At 56.2% G+C, this 14,080-nt stretch overlaps 6 protein-coding genes across 6 annotated transcripts; 3 read left to right on the plus strand and 3 right to left on the minus strand.

The window, feature by feature from the left end:
• Positions 1–1,031: 1,031 nt before the first annotated feature.
• SPSK_05009 (cell division cycle 20-like protein 1, cofactor of APC complex) lies at positions 1,032–3,329 on the minus strand (the record flags this gene model as incomplete). The annotated part of the gene is made up of 3 exons (XM_016731764.1): positions 1,032–2,422; positions 2,487–2,614; positions 2,692–3,329. The coding sequence occupies 3 exons, from the start codon at positions 3,327–3,329 to the stop codon at positions 1,032–1,034; spliced, it is 2,157 nt and encodes a 718-aa protein (XP_016583028.1).
• A 485-nt stretch (positions 3,330–3,814) lies between these two features.
• Positions 3,815–4,085, plus strand: SPSK_05739 (uncharacterized protein; the record flags this gene model as incomplete). The annotated part of the gene is made up of 2 exons (XM_016732476.1): positions 3,815–3,973; positions 4,017–4,085. The coding sequence occupies 2 exons, from the start codon at positions 3,815–3,817 to the stop codon at positions 4,083–4,085; spliced, it is 228 nt and encodes a 75-aa protein (XP_016583029.1).
• A 2,101-nt stretch (positions 4,086–6,186) lies between these two features.
• SPSK_04800 (Sec7 domain containing protein) lies at positions 6,187–11,461 on the minus strand (the record flags this gene model as incomplete). The annotated part of the gene is made up of 2 exons (XM_016731565.1): positions 6,187–10,820; positions 10,888–11,461. 2 exons carry the CDS (start codon positions 11,459–11,461, stop codon positions 6,187–6,189), a joined length of 5,208 nt encoding a protein of 1,735 aa, XP_016583030.1.
• A 123-nt stretch (positions 11,462–11,584) lies between these two features.
• Positions 11,585–12,193, plus strand: SPSK_10652 (uncharacterized protein; the record flags this gene model as incomplete). The annotated part of the gene is made up of 2 exons (XM_016736975.1): positions 11,585–11,675; positions 11,982–12,193. The coding sequence occupies 2 exons, from the start codon at positions 11,585–11,587 to the stop codon at positions 12,191–12,193; spliced, it is 303 nt and encodes a 100-aa protein (XP_016583031.1).
• Positions 12,194–12,824: 631 nt separating this feature from the next.
• On the plus strand, positions 12,825–13,061 carry SPSK_05760 (uncharacterized protein; the record flags this gene model as incomplete). The annotated part of the gene is made up of 1 exon (XM_016732495.1): positions 12,825–13,061. One exon carries the CDS (start codon positions 12,825–12,827, stop codon positions 13,059–13,061), a length of 237 nt encoding a protein of 78 aa, XP_016583032.1.
• Positions 13,062–13,370: 309 nt separating this feature from the next.
• Positions 13,371–13,876, minus strand: SPSK_05629 (uncharacterized protein; the record flags this gene model as incomplete). The annotated part of the gene is made up of 2 exons (XM_016732371.1): positions 13,371–13,644; positions 13,671–13,876. 2 exons carry the CDS (start codon positions 13,874–13,876, stop codon positions 13,371–13,373), a joined length of 480 nt encoding a protein of 159 aa, XP_016583033.1.
• Positions 13,877–14,080: the final 204 nt, after the last annotated feature.

The following is a 14,080-nucleotide window of genomic DNA, read 5'->3' on the forward strand; positions in this document are numbered from 1 at the left end:
TTGGGTTTCTTTGCTCCTCATGGACACACATTTCACTTCACTCGCCCCATTCTGTTTGCTTTTCGTTCCTGTTCATTGCTGGAATTCTGGATATTGTATTGGTCTCGATTTCTTTACAAGTGGCTATCGTTTTCCCTTTCACTCCTTATATTGATACCCGGATAGTATATTATTAGGGGACCGGACCTGGATGGTGGACATAGATTGGTAGCTAGCAAATTAATTTCGGTTTGAATTTGGTTACTCTCAATATTTGTAACTTCACAGTCGACTGTTTGGATATACTGTCGAATGCCCCAAAGGCTATGCGATGCTGGTTTGGGGTTGAGGTAAACTTGATATTTTAATTAAAACTGTTAAAACCAAAATGTTTATTCACGTCGTCGGCATATTTTTATTTCGGAGTGTATTATGAATCAAAATAAAATTAATAATAACAAAAACAAAAAGAAATCAATAAATAGATTGTGAATACCACACGTATATAATACTACTGACTCGTATAGTCCGGACGTGCAGATTATTCACATGTACTCATTCGATGGCATCATTTTAAACACATATAAATGTTGTTTTTACCCTAATGATTAAAACCCACACGCTGAGATTGGCCCCCTTTGCGAGATGCAAGAATAAAAACCATACAAAGAAAACCCGCTTCATCATGATGTTATGCCTTTGCCGTAATGAGAAAGTAGAAAGCCCGCAACGAAAACAACCCGAAAAAAAAAAGGAAATGGCAAGCAATCCAAAAATGAAAGACTAGAATCTCAACCATGAGCCGACCTCCCGAGCCAATGAGGATTCAAACAATAAATAAAATATTAGAACCATGCGTCGAAGAAAGACCACGGGAGGCCATCGCTATTCAGGGGGGACGGGTGCTGCTTTGCCATGGCGTCGCTAGTCGTCTTTCCTTTGGTGCGCCTGAAAATGCCTATGAAAAAGTACCTGGATGCTGTGTATACATAAAGGTGAGGAAAAAATGAGCATAGAATTGAGAGTCAAAGGTACTGCGATGGGTGCGCCGTCTATCGGATGACGCCCCAGTCCGCGAGACGCCCGCCACCACTGCCGTCACTATCGTCGCGGGCACCGGGCTTGCGGCCAAAGACGTTCCAGAAGCGGAGGGTCTCGTCACCGGCGCCAGTGACCACAACACGGCCATCCGGGCTCATAGCCAGGTACAACACACGGTAGGTGTGCCCGGTCAAGCTGACCACTTGGGTCATGGACGGGTACTTCCAGACGACGATCTGGTTCTGCGAGTAGCCGTGGGTGGACACGATTTCGTTGGAGTTCTTGGACCAAGCAAGGTTGCAGACCTGGCTGCCGGTGTCGATTTCGTTGATCACGGTGCCGCGCAGCGTGTCGTGGAAGATAATCCGGCGATCGGCCGTACCGCCTCCGGATGCCAGCAGACCACGCTGGTGGGGCGACCAGGCAATGGCTTTGACGGCCGCCGTGTGGTCGGAGAACTTCCATAGCGGCGTCTCGGAGAGCTTATCCCATACCATCAGCTTGTTGTCGTTGCCACCGCTGGCCAGTTGACCGTCTTCGCAGTTCCATTTCAGACCGCAGACCTCCTGCTTGTGTCCTACGAGCTTGCGCAGCCACTGATCCGGTGCCCGAACATCACGGTGGTAAATGAGGCGGTCTCTGGAACCGGATGTGAGGATGTGGGTGTTCCAGGCGAGCGAGCTGACGCGCATCGTATGCCCCGTCATCGTACGCAAGCGCCTTGATTTCTCAGCATCCCAGATTTGGACGAGGCCCTTGCTCGTACCAATGGCAAGATGCGTGCCCTTCTGGATCCAGGACACGCTGGTAACGGTGTCGTCGTCAGGCAGAGTGCACAGTTTGTTAACCCGGCTCGTTTGCGCATTCCATAGGTAAACGCTCGATCCCAGGCCGACGCCCAGGACGTTCGCACTGCCCCAGTCAACCAGGTTGAGGTAGAAGTCGTCGGCCAGCTCTGGCGCATCGAGTACTTTGTAGGGAACCTTGCTGACGGCCCTGGGTTGGCGGCGAGGGCTCATGAGGATCTGCTGGCTGCCGAAACGGACCGGAGACAGGCTGTAAATCTCGGCGCGCGTATCGAGGTTCGGACCGTGCCGGCTTTGTGGTGTTCTGGACGGCGTTGGGTGGCCGGCAACATGGCTGAATTGGCGGGGCGACATATACGAGAAGAGGTTCTTGTGTGGTGTAGACGGCGTCATGGAGGTAGCAGAGGCCGAGGAGGCGGCGGGATTGGTGGCACGTGGCGGGGTATGTGAGCGGGTGCCGTCGATGGCATTGGTGACTCTGGAAGAACTGGGCAGAGTGTGGTCGGGTGACATGGATGGCGGTGTGACCTGTGGTATTGAGTCTTCAAAGAGCTCGGCGCGGAGCAGCGTGGAGAACGTGCGGTTGGCTTCCTCGGCTGTTGGGCGTGTGTTAGTGACTGCTATGACCGGCATATCTTATATTGACAGTGAATAACATACTCTTTTGGAAGTGAAGATCGCCGTGCGGCGTGCGCTTCTTCTGCTTTGAAGGCGTCGCAGGCGAGCCGTCTTCGTGTAAGAGACTAAAGCTGGCCTGCAAGTCTTGGCCCGACCTTGTCGGAATGAAGCTGGGGGGAGTTAATATCGTGCCACCAAAAGACCAAAAAGCAGAACAGATGGAGGGAAAAGGAAAAAAAAAACGAACCGGTCGCCGTTGATACGTTGCCGCTTCCTATGCGGGCTCGCACCGGGTGTTCCCTCTCGTTGCGGCGGTGGTGGTACGTGGTAGCTTTGGCGACCAAGTTCGCGACGAAGCGCATGATCGACTGCGTCGGCGTCCAAGACACCTGTGCTGTGGCTTCGGTTGCGGTTGCCGGTGGTTGTTGCGTCGATGTGGCTGTCGCTGCTGCCGCCGATGCCATTTCCGATGCTGTTGCCGTTGCCGCTGCCGCTGCCGCTACTGATGCGGGCCGTGGCCCGTGCGAGCCGGGCAGCCGCCGATGTGTTATTTCTTGTACTACTTCCGGGTGCCGAATTGCTGGTGCCGTCCATCGCATTGCTGTTTCTCTTGATGTCAAATAGGTGTGTGCGGAGCAAGGACGAGGAAGACGGCGCGGCAGCCGGCTGCGCAGATGCTGCAAGTGGTGGCGGTGTGGTCGCTATTCTTGCATGCGAAGCGGTTGCTTTTGTGGCGGAGGAAGATGAAGTGGACGGGGCGGTGAGGGCGAACGAGGTGGGCGGCAACGACACCGTTGGTGAAGCGGAGATGCTTGCTGGTGCTGCTGCAGTTGACGATGGGCCGGCAATCGAGCCGACGCCATCTTTATTGGCGTCGGAAGCCATGGTGTGTGTGATGGGTGGTCGAAATCGATTTGTCGTCGGGCGTGCACGATGAGAGTGGTGGGTGCGGGCAGCGACGGACGCCTCGCCTGGAGATCCGATGAAGAAAGGAGCTGCGATCCAGCGGATGAAAAACCGCGCGAGGGCCGAAGACGACAAAAATGCTGCTGTCGCTTTCTACAGCATGCTTTGGGGTCGAGCAAGGCCGTGAGACGATCGCGTTTTCTGGCGTGGAGATGTCGAAGCTTGATGGATCCGAGACAACAAATAGGTGGTCGGCGTCAAGTCCCAGGGGCGTCAATAGATGTCGTGAAGAGGCGATAGGCAATAGGACAATAGGAGAAGAAACAATGAGGAGGTGGTTTCTAGGACGATGCAGATAGCAATAGGTGCGCGGGCGGCTACTTCGACGGCGTTTGTCATTTGAAGGAAAGACGACGTTTAGGTTCGGTTGAAGGCGACACGGTATACGATGCCGTGATGCCGCGATGTACGATGTCGCGCAGGTTGGAGGAGAGCGTGGGAAGAGGTGGCGGTGGTGGCAGCAAGACGTTATTGTTGTCGTGCTCGAATTGCCTAGTTCGTGGTCGGACGGAGGTTGGTCGAGGGTGAGGAAGGAGCAACTGACCAAGGAATGTGCGAGAAAGGTAAGTCACCTTGGGCTGGGGGTTTCTCTGGCCGGAAAGGCAGCGACGGGGAGCGGGCGGTAGTGGCTTTTGGCTGGCGGTGGCAGGGGAACTAGAGTGGACCAGGACATGAAAGAGGGACAACAGGAGAAACGCGAAGGGAAGGAGCAAAGGTGACGGTAGCGGGCAGGCCTTCTGGGCTGGACTTGCCTTTGTTGTGGCATGGTAAGTTTAGAGGAGCGAAGCCACTATAACCAAAATGGATTAGCGCCCCTGAAAATCAACCATCAGGGACTTTACAGTGCTGTAACCCTCGTAAGAACAGCGCCCGGGAAAGCTCCCCTTCAGTAACTTGCTCTCTGTAATTACGGAGTACTACGGTTGGGGGCCCAATTTTTTCTTGACGCGCATACTTCGTACCAGTGGCCCTGGCCCACAACAGCACGCGAAAGCTGTCTGTCTGGCGTTCGTTCGCTGTCAATGTCCCCTTTGCTACCTGTCCGCCCGTTGTTTGTTATTGTTGTCTCAGGCAAGGGGCCGGCCATGGGCGCGATCCCGTGGAGACCGTTGGGTCTGGCCTGGTCCTTCCCTGACAGGCGGCACCTTCCCAAACTCAAGCAAGTCCCTTTACGCCACGAGGTCAGGTAGTTGGAAGTTGGGGCAGTTGCGTTCAGGTGTAAGTGGAAAGCGCGATGCACGATTCACGCACACTAACACACACCACGGAAGGCTGCACTGCGGGCCAAACCATACCACAGTCCCGTGACTGCGAGTGGGCAGTCGCGAGGCTGACTGCACGAGCCAACTTTTCACACATCTCGACACGTTAAAGTGTAGCACTGCGCACACAACAGCCACCCGCCCCAAATGTGTGTCGTGTGTGTGCCTGTGCACGTTCTGCCGTGAAAACGACGCCCAAGATCGATCGAGTCACGCTGCTTGTGCCTGTGCCTGGCGATGCCGCTATGCAGAGCAGTCCGTATGACGGGACTGGCGATTCACGTCTCGAAAAGAAACGACGGACGTGCCCTGACATCCTCCCTGCACTACGTCTTGCGCGTTCTGCATCCACTTGCAGACGAAAGAGGCAATTATAAACAACAACAGAGAACCCCTCAAAGGGGATCGCGAGGCCAAGGGATAGAAAAAGACATAAAAATACCCCACCTAAGGGCATCGTCACAACATTCGTCTTTCTTCTCCTTTAAGCACACGAAACAAACGGCCCACGAACAACGAACAGTAAAACAGCACGCGTGCCGATTGGCTACTGTGTGCTGGCGCCTTGAAGGTTGGGTCCCGGCCCACGCGCGCGGACCTCTCCTTTTCCGAATCTGCGGGCTGTGATTGGCTGTGGTGAAATTCGACGTTGTGCACCATTGGCCCGCGACGCGACACACGGCCCAACCCTCCCTGGAACCAAAACCACTTTACGCGTTTGTTTTGATTTCCTGGGGAGATGCGCTTCTCTCATGGGCTGCGGACCGCAGTTGGGTCTTGCATGCACCGTTTTCATTGGCTCCGACCGAACGTCATCGCGTGAAAGGCGAATGAGGTCTTGAATTGTTTTGATTTCCCTTTTGCTATTGTGCCTTACGTGCATGGCCCCTGACATCTGCGTTTGCAGTCCCAAAGAGTGAACCCGTGCCTTTAAGAGTGATTTTGAGAAACCTTCTTGTAAAGCAAAATGTCCGTAAACTATAAATTTTCATCACCGAGATTCACTGAGATCAGACGAAGGTGTACAGAGTATGGAGTACATCGTGCCCATCAACGATATGGTCACTGGGAATTTGCATGTTTGTTTGCGGCACACTATGCATTTTTTTACAAAATATTGTATGGATTCATTATTACCGATTTTTTCTACCCGCTGTAAAATAATGCACAATCCTGAAAAAAGGGCCCGACACCGGGCCCCTTCGAACCAATCCCATCCCGTCGCTCTAATGATACATCTCACAGAAAAGAAAACTAAAAAGCACACTAGACGGAAATCCTAGCCAAGGAGAAAACCCGCTATGTGTTGACACAGCCGTGGTGGGCGGTGGTACGATCCGGTAAAAGGATCGGATATGACAATGCCGAGAAAGAATGTAAAGTAACGACCGTCGTACCAAGCAAGGCCGCTGGATAAAGCAATAAAAGGAGTGTAAAAATTATCGCATCGAAGAAAGCCCCATCTAGCTGGATCTGTGTCGGCTCAACAGTCCGCAGGAGATTCGCCGCGCCAACTAGACTTGAACGGCCTGGAGCTTCCGGCTCGGACCCGGCTCCTCGGCGTCGGTGGCATCGGCGCTTTCTGGCGCCTGCAACGGCAGCGCGGGTGACGCTGGCGACGCTGGCGACGCTGGCGGGTCAGGTGTGAAGAACTGTGCTTGTGCGGCTGCACTGCTCGGGACACTGAGGAACTCCTCGGCGTCCACAGCGTCGCCGTTATTGCTCTCGTCGTCATCGTCGTCGTCACCGTCGATGCTGTCGTCCGAGTCAGGAGCGACATTGGCCGCAACTGCCCGCCGCTCTTCCTCACTCCCGCTGGCTTCGCCCACACCAGACAAGTACTTCTTCCGCTTCCGCTCGCGGTCGTTGCTGCCAGCCTCGTCCGGCCCAAGTGGCAGAGGGGTGTGCCGGCCCTCGGAATTGCTGACGGCCGCCTCGCTCTCGTCGTCGTCCGAGACGAGCGCCTTACCGCCCGTGCTCGACCGGCTGGCCGCGCGCACAGACGAGTACTTGCGGTGCAGCTCGCGGAAGCTGCGTGCCGTTGCCGTGCTGGCACTGGCAGCCGACTCACGGCGTTCGCGGTCCTGGAACATGGCTACGCGAGAGTCGCTGTGGATGCCAAACTGGTTATTGTCTGTGCTGCCGTTGTGGATGCTATTCTCACCACCGTTGCTGGACGACAGCAGGCTCGCGTCGTCTTGACCCGTCGACGGCTGCTGCACGACTGCAGCTGTTGACTGCGAAGTCGAGTCGGGTACAGTTGGCAAGCGCTGAGAATGTTGCGACTGTCGTCGCTGTTGGTGCTGCTGCTGCTGCTGCTCTTGTTGCTGCTGCTGCTTCCGTTGACGCAGACGCTCGTCAGGCGGAAGAATGGACGAGAAGTCGCCGCCAAAGTTGATCACAGACGCCTTTTTGCCGTGCACGACAAACGATCCGGTGCCACGCTCAAGAATGATGGGCTCGTCGGCCGCTTCCTCCTGGCCGCCAGTCGTCGATGCATCTTTGGGCTTGCGGCCGCGCGTAGATAGGTGACCGGCACCTTCTCTCAGCGTGCGCTGCAAGCTGCGGCGGATCTTGTTCTTGTCATGCTGAGACGGTTGCGACGCTTCGGGGGTGTATTGCTGCTTCGAGTCGTACGGGATACTGCCAGTATCCTCGAGGCCGACCGGTTTGTTCTTACCCGCTCCGCTCGCACTGCCACTCGTGCTGGTAGCAACCGACTCGAGCAGGCCAGTCTTCTGGAGAAGACTGTGCTCGTCCGCATCTACGTCGTTGGGGTCGACGTTGTCCTCATTCTGTGCGGCAGAAGTCGGACCTGCCTGCTTGCTCGATGACGGGATGCTTTCGTGCGCCGAGTGCAGGCTTCGCACAGCGCGTGGCGGCGTTGCCGCAATCGACGGACCGGAGGACATGGCACTCGACACCGACGCTTTCCGCAGGCTGGTAAAGTCGAGCCCTGCGGCTGCAACATCCGACGACGTCTGGTGCTTGTGCTGGAAGAACGCGGCCCCCGTGGCGCTCGTTGGCGGTGTCTGGAAAACGTCGTCTGACGTTGGCGAGTCGGGAGCGACTGGTCCAGTGGCAGCACCACCAGAGCCGATGCTGCCACTGGCCAGGGAGCCGCGGCGTGCGGCCGATGTCGGGCTGCGAGGAAGTACGGTGCTCGAAGTGCTGGCCTTGGACTCTTCACGATGGAGCTGGGCATGCTGCGAATGCAACTGAGCTGGTTTGTCAACGGCAGACGACAGGGCACCGCTGTTGAGCGCTACCATCCCGGAAGTGGCGGGCGACACGCCGATAATGCCGGCAAAAGCGGCGCCGCTCTCCAAAGCATGCTCCGGATCCAGGGCCAGCTGCCGCTCATCATCAAGGTCCATTTCCAAAATATCTTTGTGGCACTTGAGCCGCCACATGGTCATCCGGGTCATCTTGAGCTGCGTATCCATCCGTGCTGCCGAGATGAGCATTTGCTCACGTGTCTTGGGCTGAATGGGAGCCAGAATCTGCAGATGGCGCGAGTTGCGCAACTGCACCTCGAGGCGTTTTCCCTGTTCGTCGAGCTTCTGGTTTGCGTCCTCCATCTTCTGGACCATGATATCCCGACGGGCCGCCAGAATGTCGTGGGCCATCTTGTGGTCGATTCTGCTGCGCGTAATCGTGACCTCACCGGTCGGCGTCTGAACCGACTGGCCATCGTCGGAACCAACGCGCCGGATGGCTCGACGGTCTTGCCCCTCGTAGAAGCCGCCAACAACGCCACGCATACGAACACCGGATGTCCTGAAAGCGGCCGCATAGTTGAGCTTGGCGAGCCAGTCGTTCATCTCATCTTCGTTATCGGCCAAGAGGATCTCCTCGACACCGCCATGGCTGACATAGGTAAACGCATGCTTGTGCTTTTTGTAGGACGAGTCCAGAAGAGCCACCGCACCATTGGTTGACATGAGCCCGTCTGGCTTAAACTCTTCCAGTGGTGGTTTGAAGATGATGGGAATGCCGTCATGGCCGTGCTTGATGTGGGTCTCGTACTGGTGCATCAAATTCTTGACCCAAGATGTGTTGCGGAAGAAGTACAGCTGGGCGCCTGTGAGGATGGCGCCCCACTCCTGCCAGGGTGAACGAGTCTTCTTCTTCTTTGCGTCCTTGCGCCAAAGGAGGCCGACTTTCGTGATTTTGATATCCACAATGCCGGGGTGTGCCTCCTGGGGGTTGGTCACCGTCTTTTCAGTCATAAATGCATCGGGGCGTGAGCGGGCCGAGACGATCTGCAGTACACCCGTACGGAAGAAGGTGGTTTGCAGCTCCTTCATGTTCAGGGACTTGGCTGTGCCAAGATAGCTGTACGGATCGTCGAGTTGCATGACGTCTTTGAGATTTGGCCGCAGAATATCTAGCTTATCGTCGATGATGAGGGTGTATGGGTCGATTGGCTCCTTGCTCGACTTTTTGGCGATGTCGAGGCCCCCGTTGGGAAGGATGTTCTTGCGCTTCGCCTTATGCGCAACAATGCGCTCGCCGTTGATATCGATATCGTCCTCGACGTGAATGAAGGGCGTATACGTGATATTGTCATAAAACACTTCCAGGATTTCGTCAAATATACCCTCGCCGCGTGTGTTCTTCTGGTAGTCGGACTTTTGCATCTTGTGCTTGTTGTTCTTGTTGAAGACGTCCGTGTGCAGAATCAAAAGAGAAAATGCGATGAAGTACGCCTGGTCTGGCGTGGAGAAAATACCTGGGTTGCACTCATGGTACCGGTTCGCAAAGGCTTGGAGGAAGCGATCAATGTGCTGCGTCTCACGTGGCAGCTCGGCGTCCATCAGCAGTTTTCGAATCGCCATGTCCATGGGGTCCGTAAAGAACTTGAAGCTGCGCATGTAACTCCGCAGAACCGCTTGCGAGAACGGATCACTGGATTTTGACAAGGCACTGCCAATCACGCTTCGGCTGACCACCTCCTCCAAACGAGCCAAGTATTTAGCGGGTGTGTCATCCTCCCGGCGCTCTGGCAGGACAAAAGAGTCCCGCGGCAGATGCAAAGAGTTGTTCTTGGAGGTAGATGAGCAGGGGGTCACAGGAGTGAGGGCACCCTGGCGATTTGGCTCAGAGTTCTGCCGTAACCGGCTCAGTCCAAGCAAGTCACTAAAGCTCTTCCTGCCCGTAGCAGACGAAGAGCTTCTAAGGGTGGGCGGCGTTAAATGCTCGTCCACAGACTCGCGGCCTGCCACAGAGTCTCGCCCGACGGAGCTCATGGTCGAGGACCGGCCCCTACCAAGTGGCCCAGGAGCCCCTGGGATGGAGCGCGTTGGAGACGAGTGGCCTGAATTCCTTGAACTAGGTCGGAAGAAGGCGGAAGCAGGCGACGGGTTGCCCTTATGGAAGAGGGCCATGGCGGGAGACGGCGCCAGGCCCCTCGGCGGGGTCGAAGCGCCATGCCTCTGCGAAACGGGCCGAGATTGTGTAGGCGTGTCCTGCTCCTCGACGCCAAGACCGCCAAGCCCCCCTCGCCCAAAGGCCCCCACGCCGCGACTCGGCGCTCTGGGTGGCGGTGGTTTGCTGTTGAGGGCGTCAATGTCGGTGCTATTCTCTGAGATGGCGCCTTCGATCGGGGTGGTGGGTTGTCCCTTTTGTGGCAAGTGAGAGATAGGAAAGAGAGAAGGAGGGTTGGAGTTTTTGCGACGGCGAGACAGTCGGAAGAAGGTGGTAGTCGTGCTGACGGTATGAGTGGTCGTTGTGGTGCTACCATAAACACGGTCGCCCGAACTGCCGTCAGAGCGAGAGGATTCGGAAAGGCGGTTGACGGGAAGAGCCAGCGTCGTGCCCGCTTCGTCGCCATATTCGGGTGGCGAGTGGCCTTGCGGATTTGGTTGCTGCTGCTGCTGCTGCTGCTGGACGATGGCCGACTCGTCGAAAGCCACAGCAGGTTGCTTGCCGTGTGACTTGAGCGGTGCAATCATCGACTTGCGCCTTTCCCTCCTTGACCAGCTGCCGAATGTGTTGCTCATGCGACCAACGGGTTCCTCACCGTCGTTGATACGCGGCAAATCACTCGATTTCCGCGCAAGGTTGGGGAGTTTCATGCGGTTCTGCCGTTTCTGGGGAGCCGCGCCGAGTTCAAACGTCGGTGCAGTCATAATGATCTCGGGTGCTGTAACGATGTCAGCATTAGGTACACAGAAACATAGAGTGGCCAAAAACGGCCAGGGTAAGCTTACGGTGTGGGATCGGCGGGATGGCTTCCTCCGCGTGCGCTTGCTGCCGGGCCCGCGCAGCGAGCTGAGAGTCAGAAGCGTTGCGGAAGCGAAGTAATGAGAAACGGCGGTGCTTAGGAGTCTGCTCCTGGATGGGAGGGGAATCCGGTCGGCCGAGATAGTCGCTGTCGATTGATACGGCGCCGCGCGTGTCCTCTCGCGCGGAGCTGTTATGTCTGCCATTGAACGGCGGTGTAGAGGGTGGGAGCATGGCCGGGTTGCTCGGTGTGGCCGGGGTGGCCGGGGTGGCCGGCGTCGAGGGCTGAGTGACCGAGATGGCAGCTGCAGTGCCGGCGGCAGACACTGCATTGCCAAGGTCGTCTGAAGCAGAGCTTGCCGCGACGGGGTCTCCAAGTAATTTCACAACCGGCTCCGACTGTGTAGTAGCAAGATCCGGGCGAGGTAGAGAAGCTTCGGGCAGCGGTGGTTGCTGCTGTTGCGGCAGCTTCGGGGCGGAGAGTGGAAGATTGAAGATGGACGTGTGCCGGCGCATGTCCGACTCGCTGGCCATTACGCCACGGCGGCGGAGAAAAGGCATTGTACTCGCGGTCTAGGAGCGAAGCGACGAACGAGGTGTGCGGTAGCGTGAGAAAGCGCAGCAGTTGGCGGGCATGCTACCACTTCCTAAACAAGCTGGTCAAGGCGAGCGTTTGGCATGAACATGGCGAACAAAATAGAGTCGAAGATGCGTGTTGAGAGGGCCGATGGCAAGGGCATCGAAGACGCAGACGCAGACGCAAACGCAGGCAGGTGTGCGCAGGATCAGAGCCGGGAATGATGCCCAGGCAATTCTATTGGGGCGAGAGGCTGGAGGCTGACGCTGGAGGCTGACGCTGGATAGCTGAGAAGCGAGGGTAAATGCGTTGCGACGTATTACGACGTACTCCGTAAAAGTCCGTAGAGAAGGGCGTACGGTTGAGCACCCAATCGAAAACACGAAACGAGCGACGGGAACGGGTATGCGACGATGCGCTTATGTGTCGGGAGGTGAAAAGAAAAGATGCAGTCGTAAGGAGACGAGACACACGGAACCGATGGAAAGGATGCAAGTCGCTGAGGTGAAAAGGGGGTCGGTGGTGGTGGTTGGATGGAGCAGGGACGCCAAAAGAGGGAAGGCCTGGCCAAAAAGAGGAAAGGGCTGGGATACGATTGGCGGCAGGAGCGTAAGGCGGGCGGCGCTGTAGTTCAAGAGGAAGGCACTAACTGGAACATCGAACCATGCACCACACCTCACTTTGGTGGCGCCCGCCCCGGGGCAGGTGTGCGATGAAACCCTGACCATAGCTCCTGCCCTCGCGGGCTTGGCCAGACAGCCAACAAACATGCAAACCTGGTCTCGCCGTGTATGAGGCGGGGGAAGGAACGACCGGGTCAACTTTTGTGGACGCCAATGTTATGTCACACAATATTGGCTAATATGGTTCGGGTTTGCTGAATATAACAGGAGTAAGTTACGACGCGTGCACCACACAATAACAAACTCTCTAAAGCTACTCGAGGACATTATAGCTTGCGGCGCTTCGTCCTGCTCACTGTCCACACTGGAAGGCGGCCCGTTAACCACGAAAGCGACCGCTGCGAAAGTTGGGCGTTAGAGCTAATGGTGCCAGCCGTTAGTAGCTGAAAAGGGTAAAAGGCGCCAGCCAGCGCCAGCACCAGCCAAACGGGGAACGCCATGCCTGCTGCCCACCGTGGAGAAGTGCTGTTGTGGGTTTTGTAACTTTTAGTTGGATAGGCAGCACGTTGGACGCTTGTCTAGCGCTGCTTGTTAGTGGGCCTTGGGAACTTTGCTGTGTGCTAAAAACGGCAACAAATACTTAACACCAAAAGCGCACTTGGAAAGAACAGCCCCTGTGCATTCCCAGTGCTTCCTCCTTGTCCTTTGGGGATTCTGTGGGACCATGTTCTGGCTCATGAGGGTGGCTTCCGTCTCCTGTTTCTGTGGTCCTACCAGCGAAAACGAGCCAAGCGAGGTTCGAGGCTGGCACACGGAAAGTCCTACCGGCGACCAACCGAAGTTGCTCAGTACAAAGGAAAAGGGGGGCATGAAAGTCCACAAAGCCAGTAGCAGCGACGGAGCGGCTACGAGGGGGGAGCTTACGACGCAGCTTTGTGGCGGATTACTGGGCTTTTTGTAGCCGTCTTTTGTCCAACGAGGCAAGTCCCCACCAAGAAGGCACGATATCCTATTACGGAAATACACAGTTACTTGTACAACACACTGAGTGCGGGAGTATTTACGGACGACTTGCAAGCAGGAAGGACCAGGGAGAATGTACGTTCAGGAAAGGGCGATTCCGCCAAGCCGTCAAACCAGGGGACAGACATGGAAGGGTGGAAGGGTGAAATGGAAATACCGAGTGCATTGGAGACAATTACGAGTCCAGCGATAGCCGCGCCACCAACTCTGCGCCGCTTACGTTACTCCGAAGCTGCCGCCGTACACCTCACATCTCACTCAGACCTGCACGCTCTCCGGTGGACCCAACGTACTGGGCTTTCAGACCCCCTACGTCAACCACCAATTTGGTGATGGCCATGGTGCAAGACTGTGCCTCCCATGCACCAATGGCGACGACCAAAGGATGCTGGTCGCAACGAAAGATTACGCTGGCAACGACGCCGGTCGACCAGCTTGTTACCCGCATTAGCCAGGGGCGCGTGGGAATGGAGTTCTCCAAGGGCGAGAGGGACACTGTGAGCGCAGGTAGAGCGGCAGTGCTGAAGGTGAGAACGGATATACCAACACAGAGTCCTTGCTCGGTTCTTGAGAAAGAGTGAGCTGCAGCAGAAGCACACCTAATTGGGAGCGGCCATAGTCGGATGCGATATGTGAGCTGTTGGCAGTACCGTCGTGGTGGGCAGCCTCGATGGACACGGCACCATCGGCCTCGACATGGCCGTGGAAGTTTGCTGTCCAGTCGACTGGGCCGGCACGTTGACCTTTTCCCATACCGCATAGCTGCGGCCGCGTTGAATCACGCACGAACTTGTTATATGAGGCAGTGCACGGGATGTCGTCCAGTTCGTCTGACAGTTAGTAAAAACAAAACATGTAATAAGGGGGAATCTATTTCCTTGCATTCGCAAAATATACCAAGAGCTGCCTGTATCTCTGCACTCTGCAGTACGTCTATAAACCGCAAAAGGGGGCCAT

Source organism: Sporothrix schenckii, assembly GCF_000961545.1.
Source record: "Sporothrix schenckii 1099-18 chromosome Unknown Cont49, whole genome shotgun sequence".
NCBI classification, from domain to species: Eukaryota; Fungi; Ascomycota; class Sordariomycetes; order Ophiostomatales; family Ophiostomataceae; genus Sporothrix; species Sporothrix schenckii.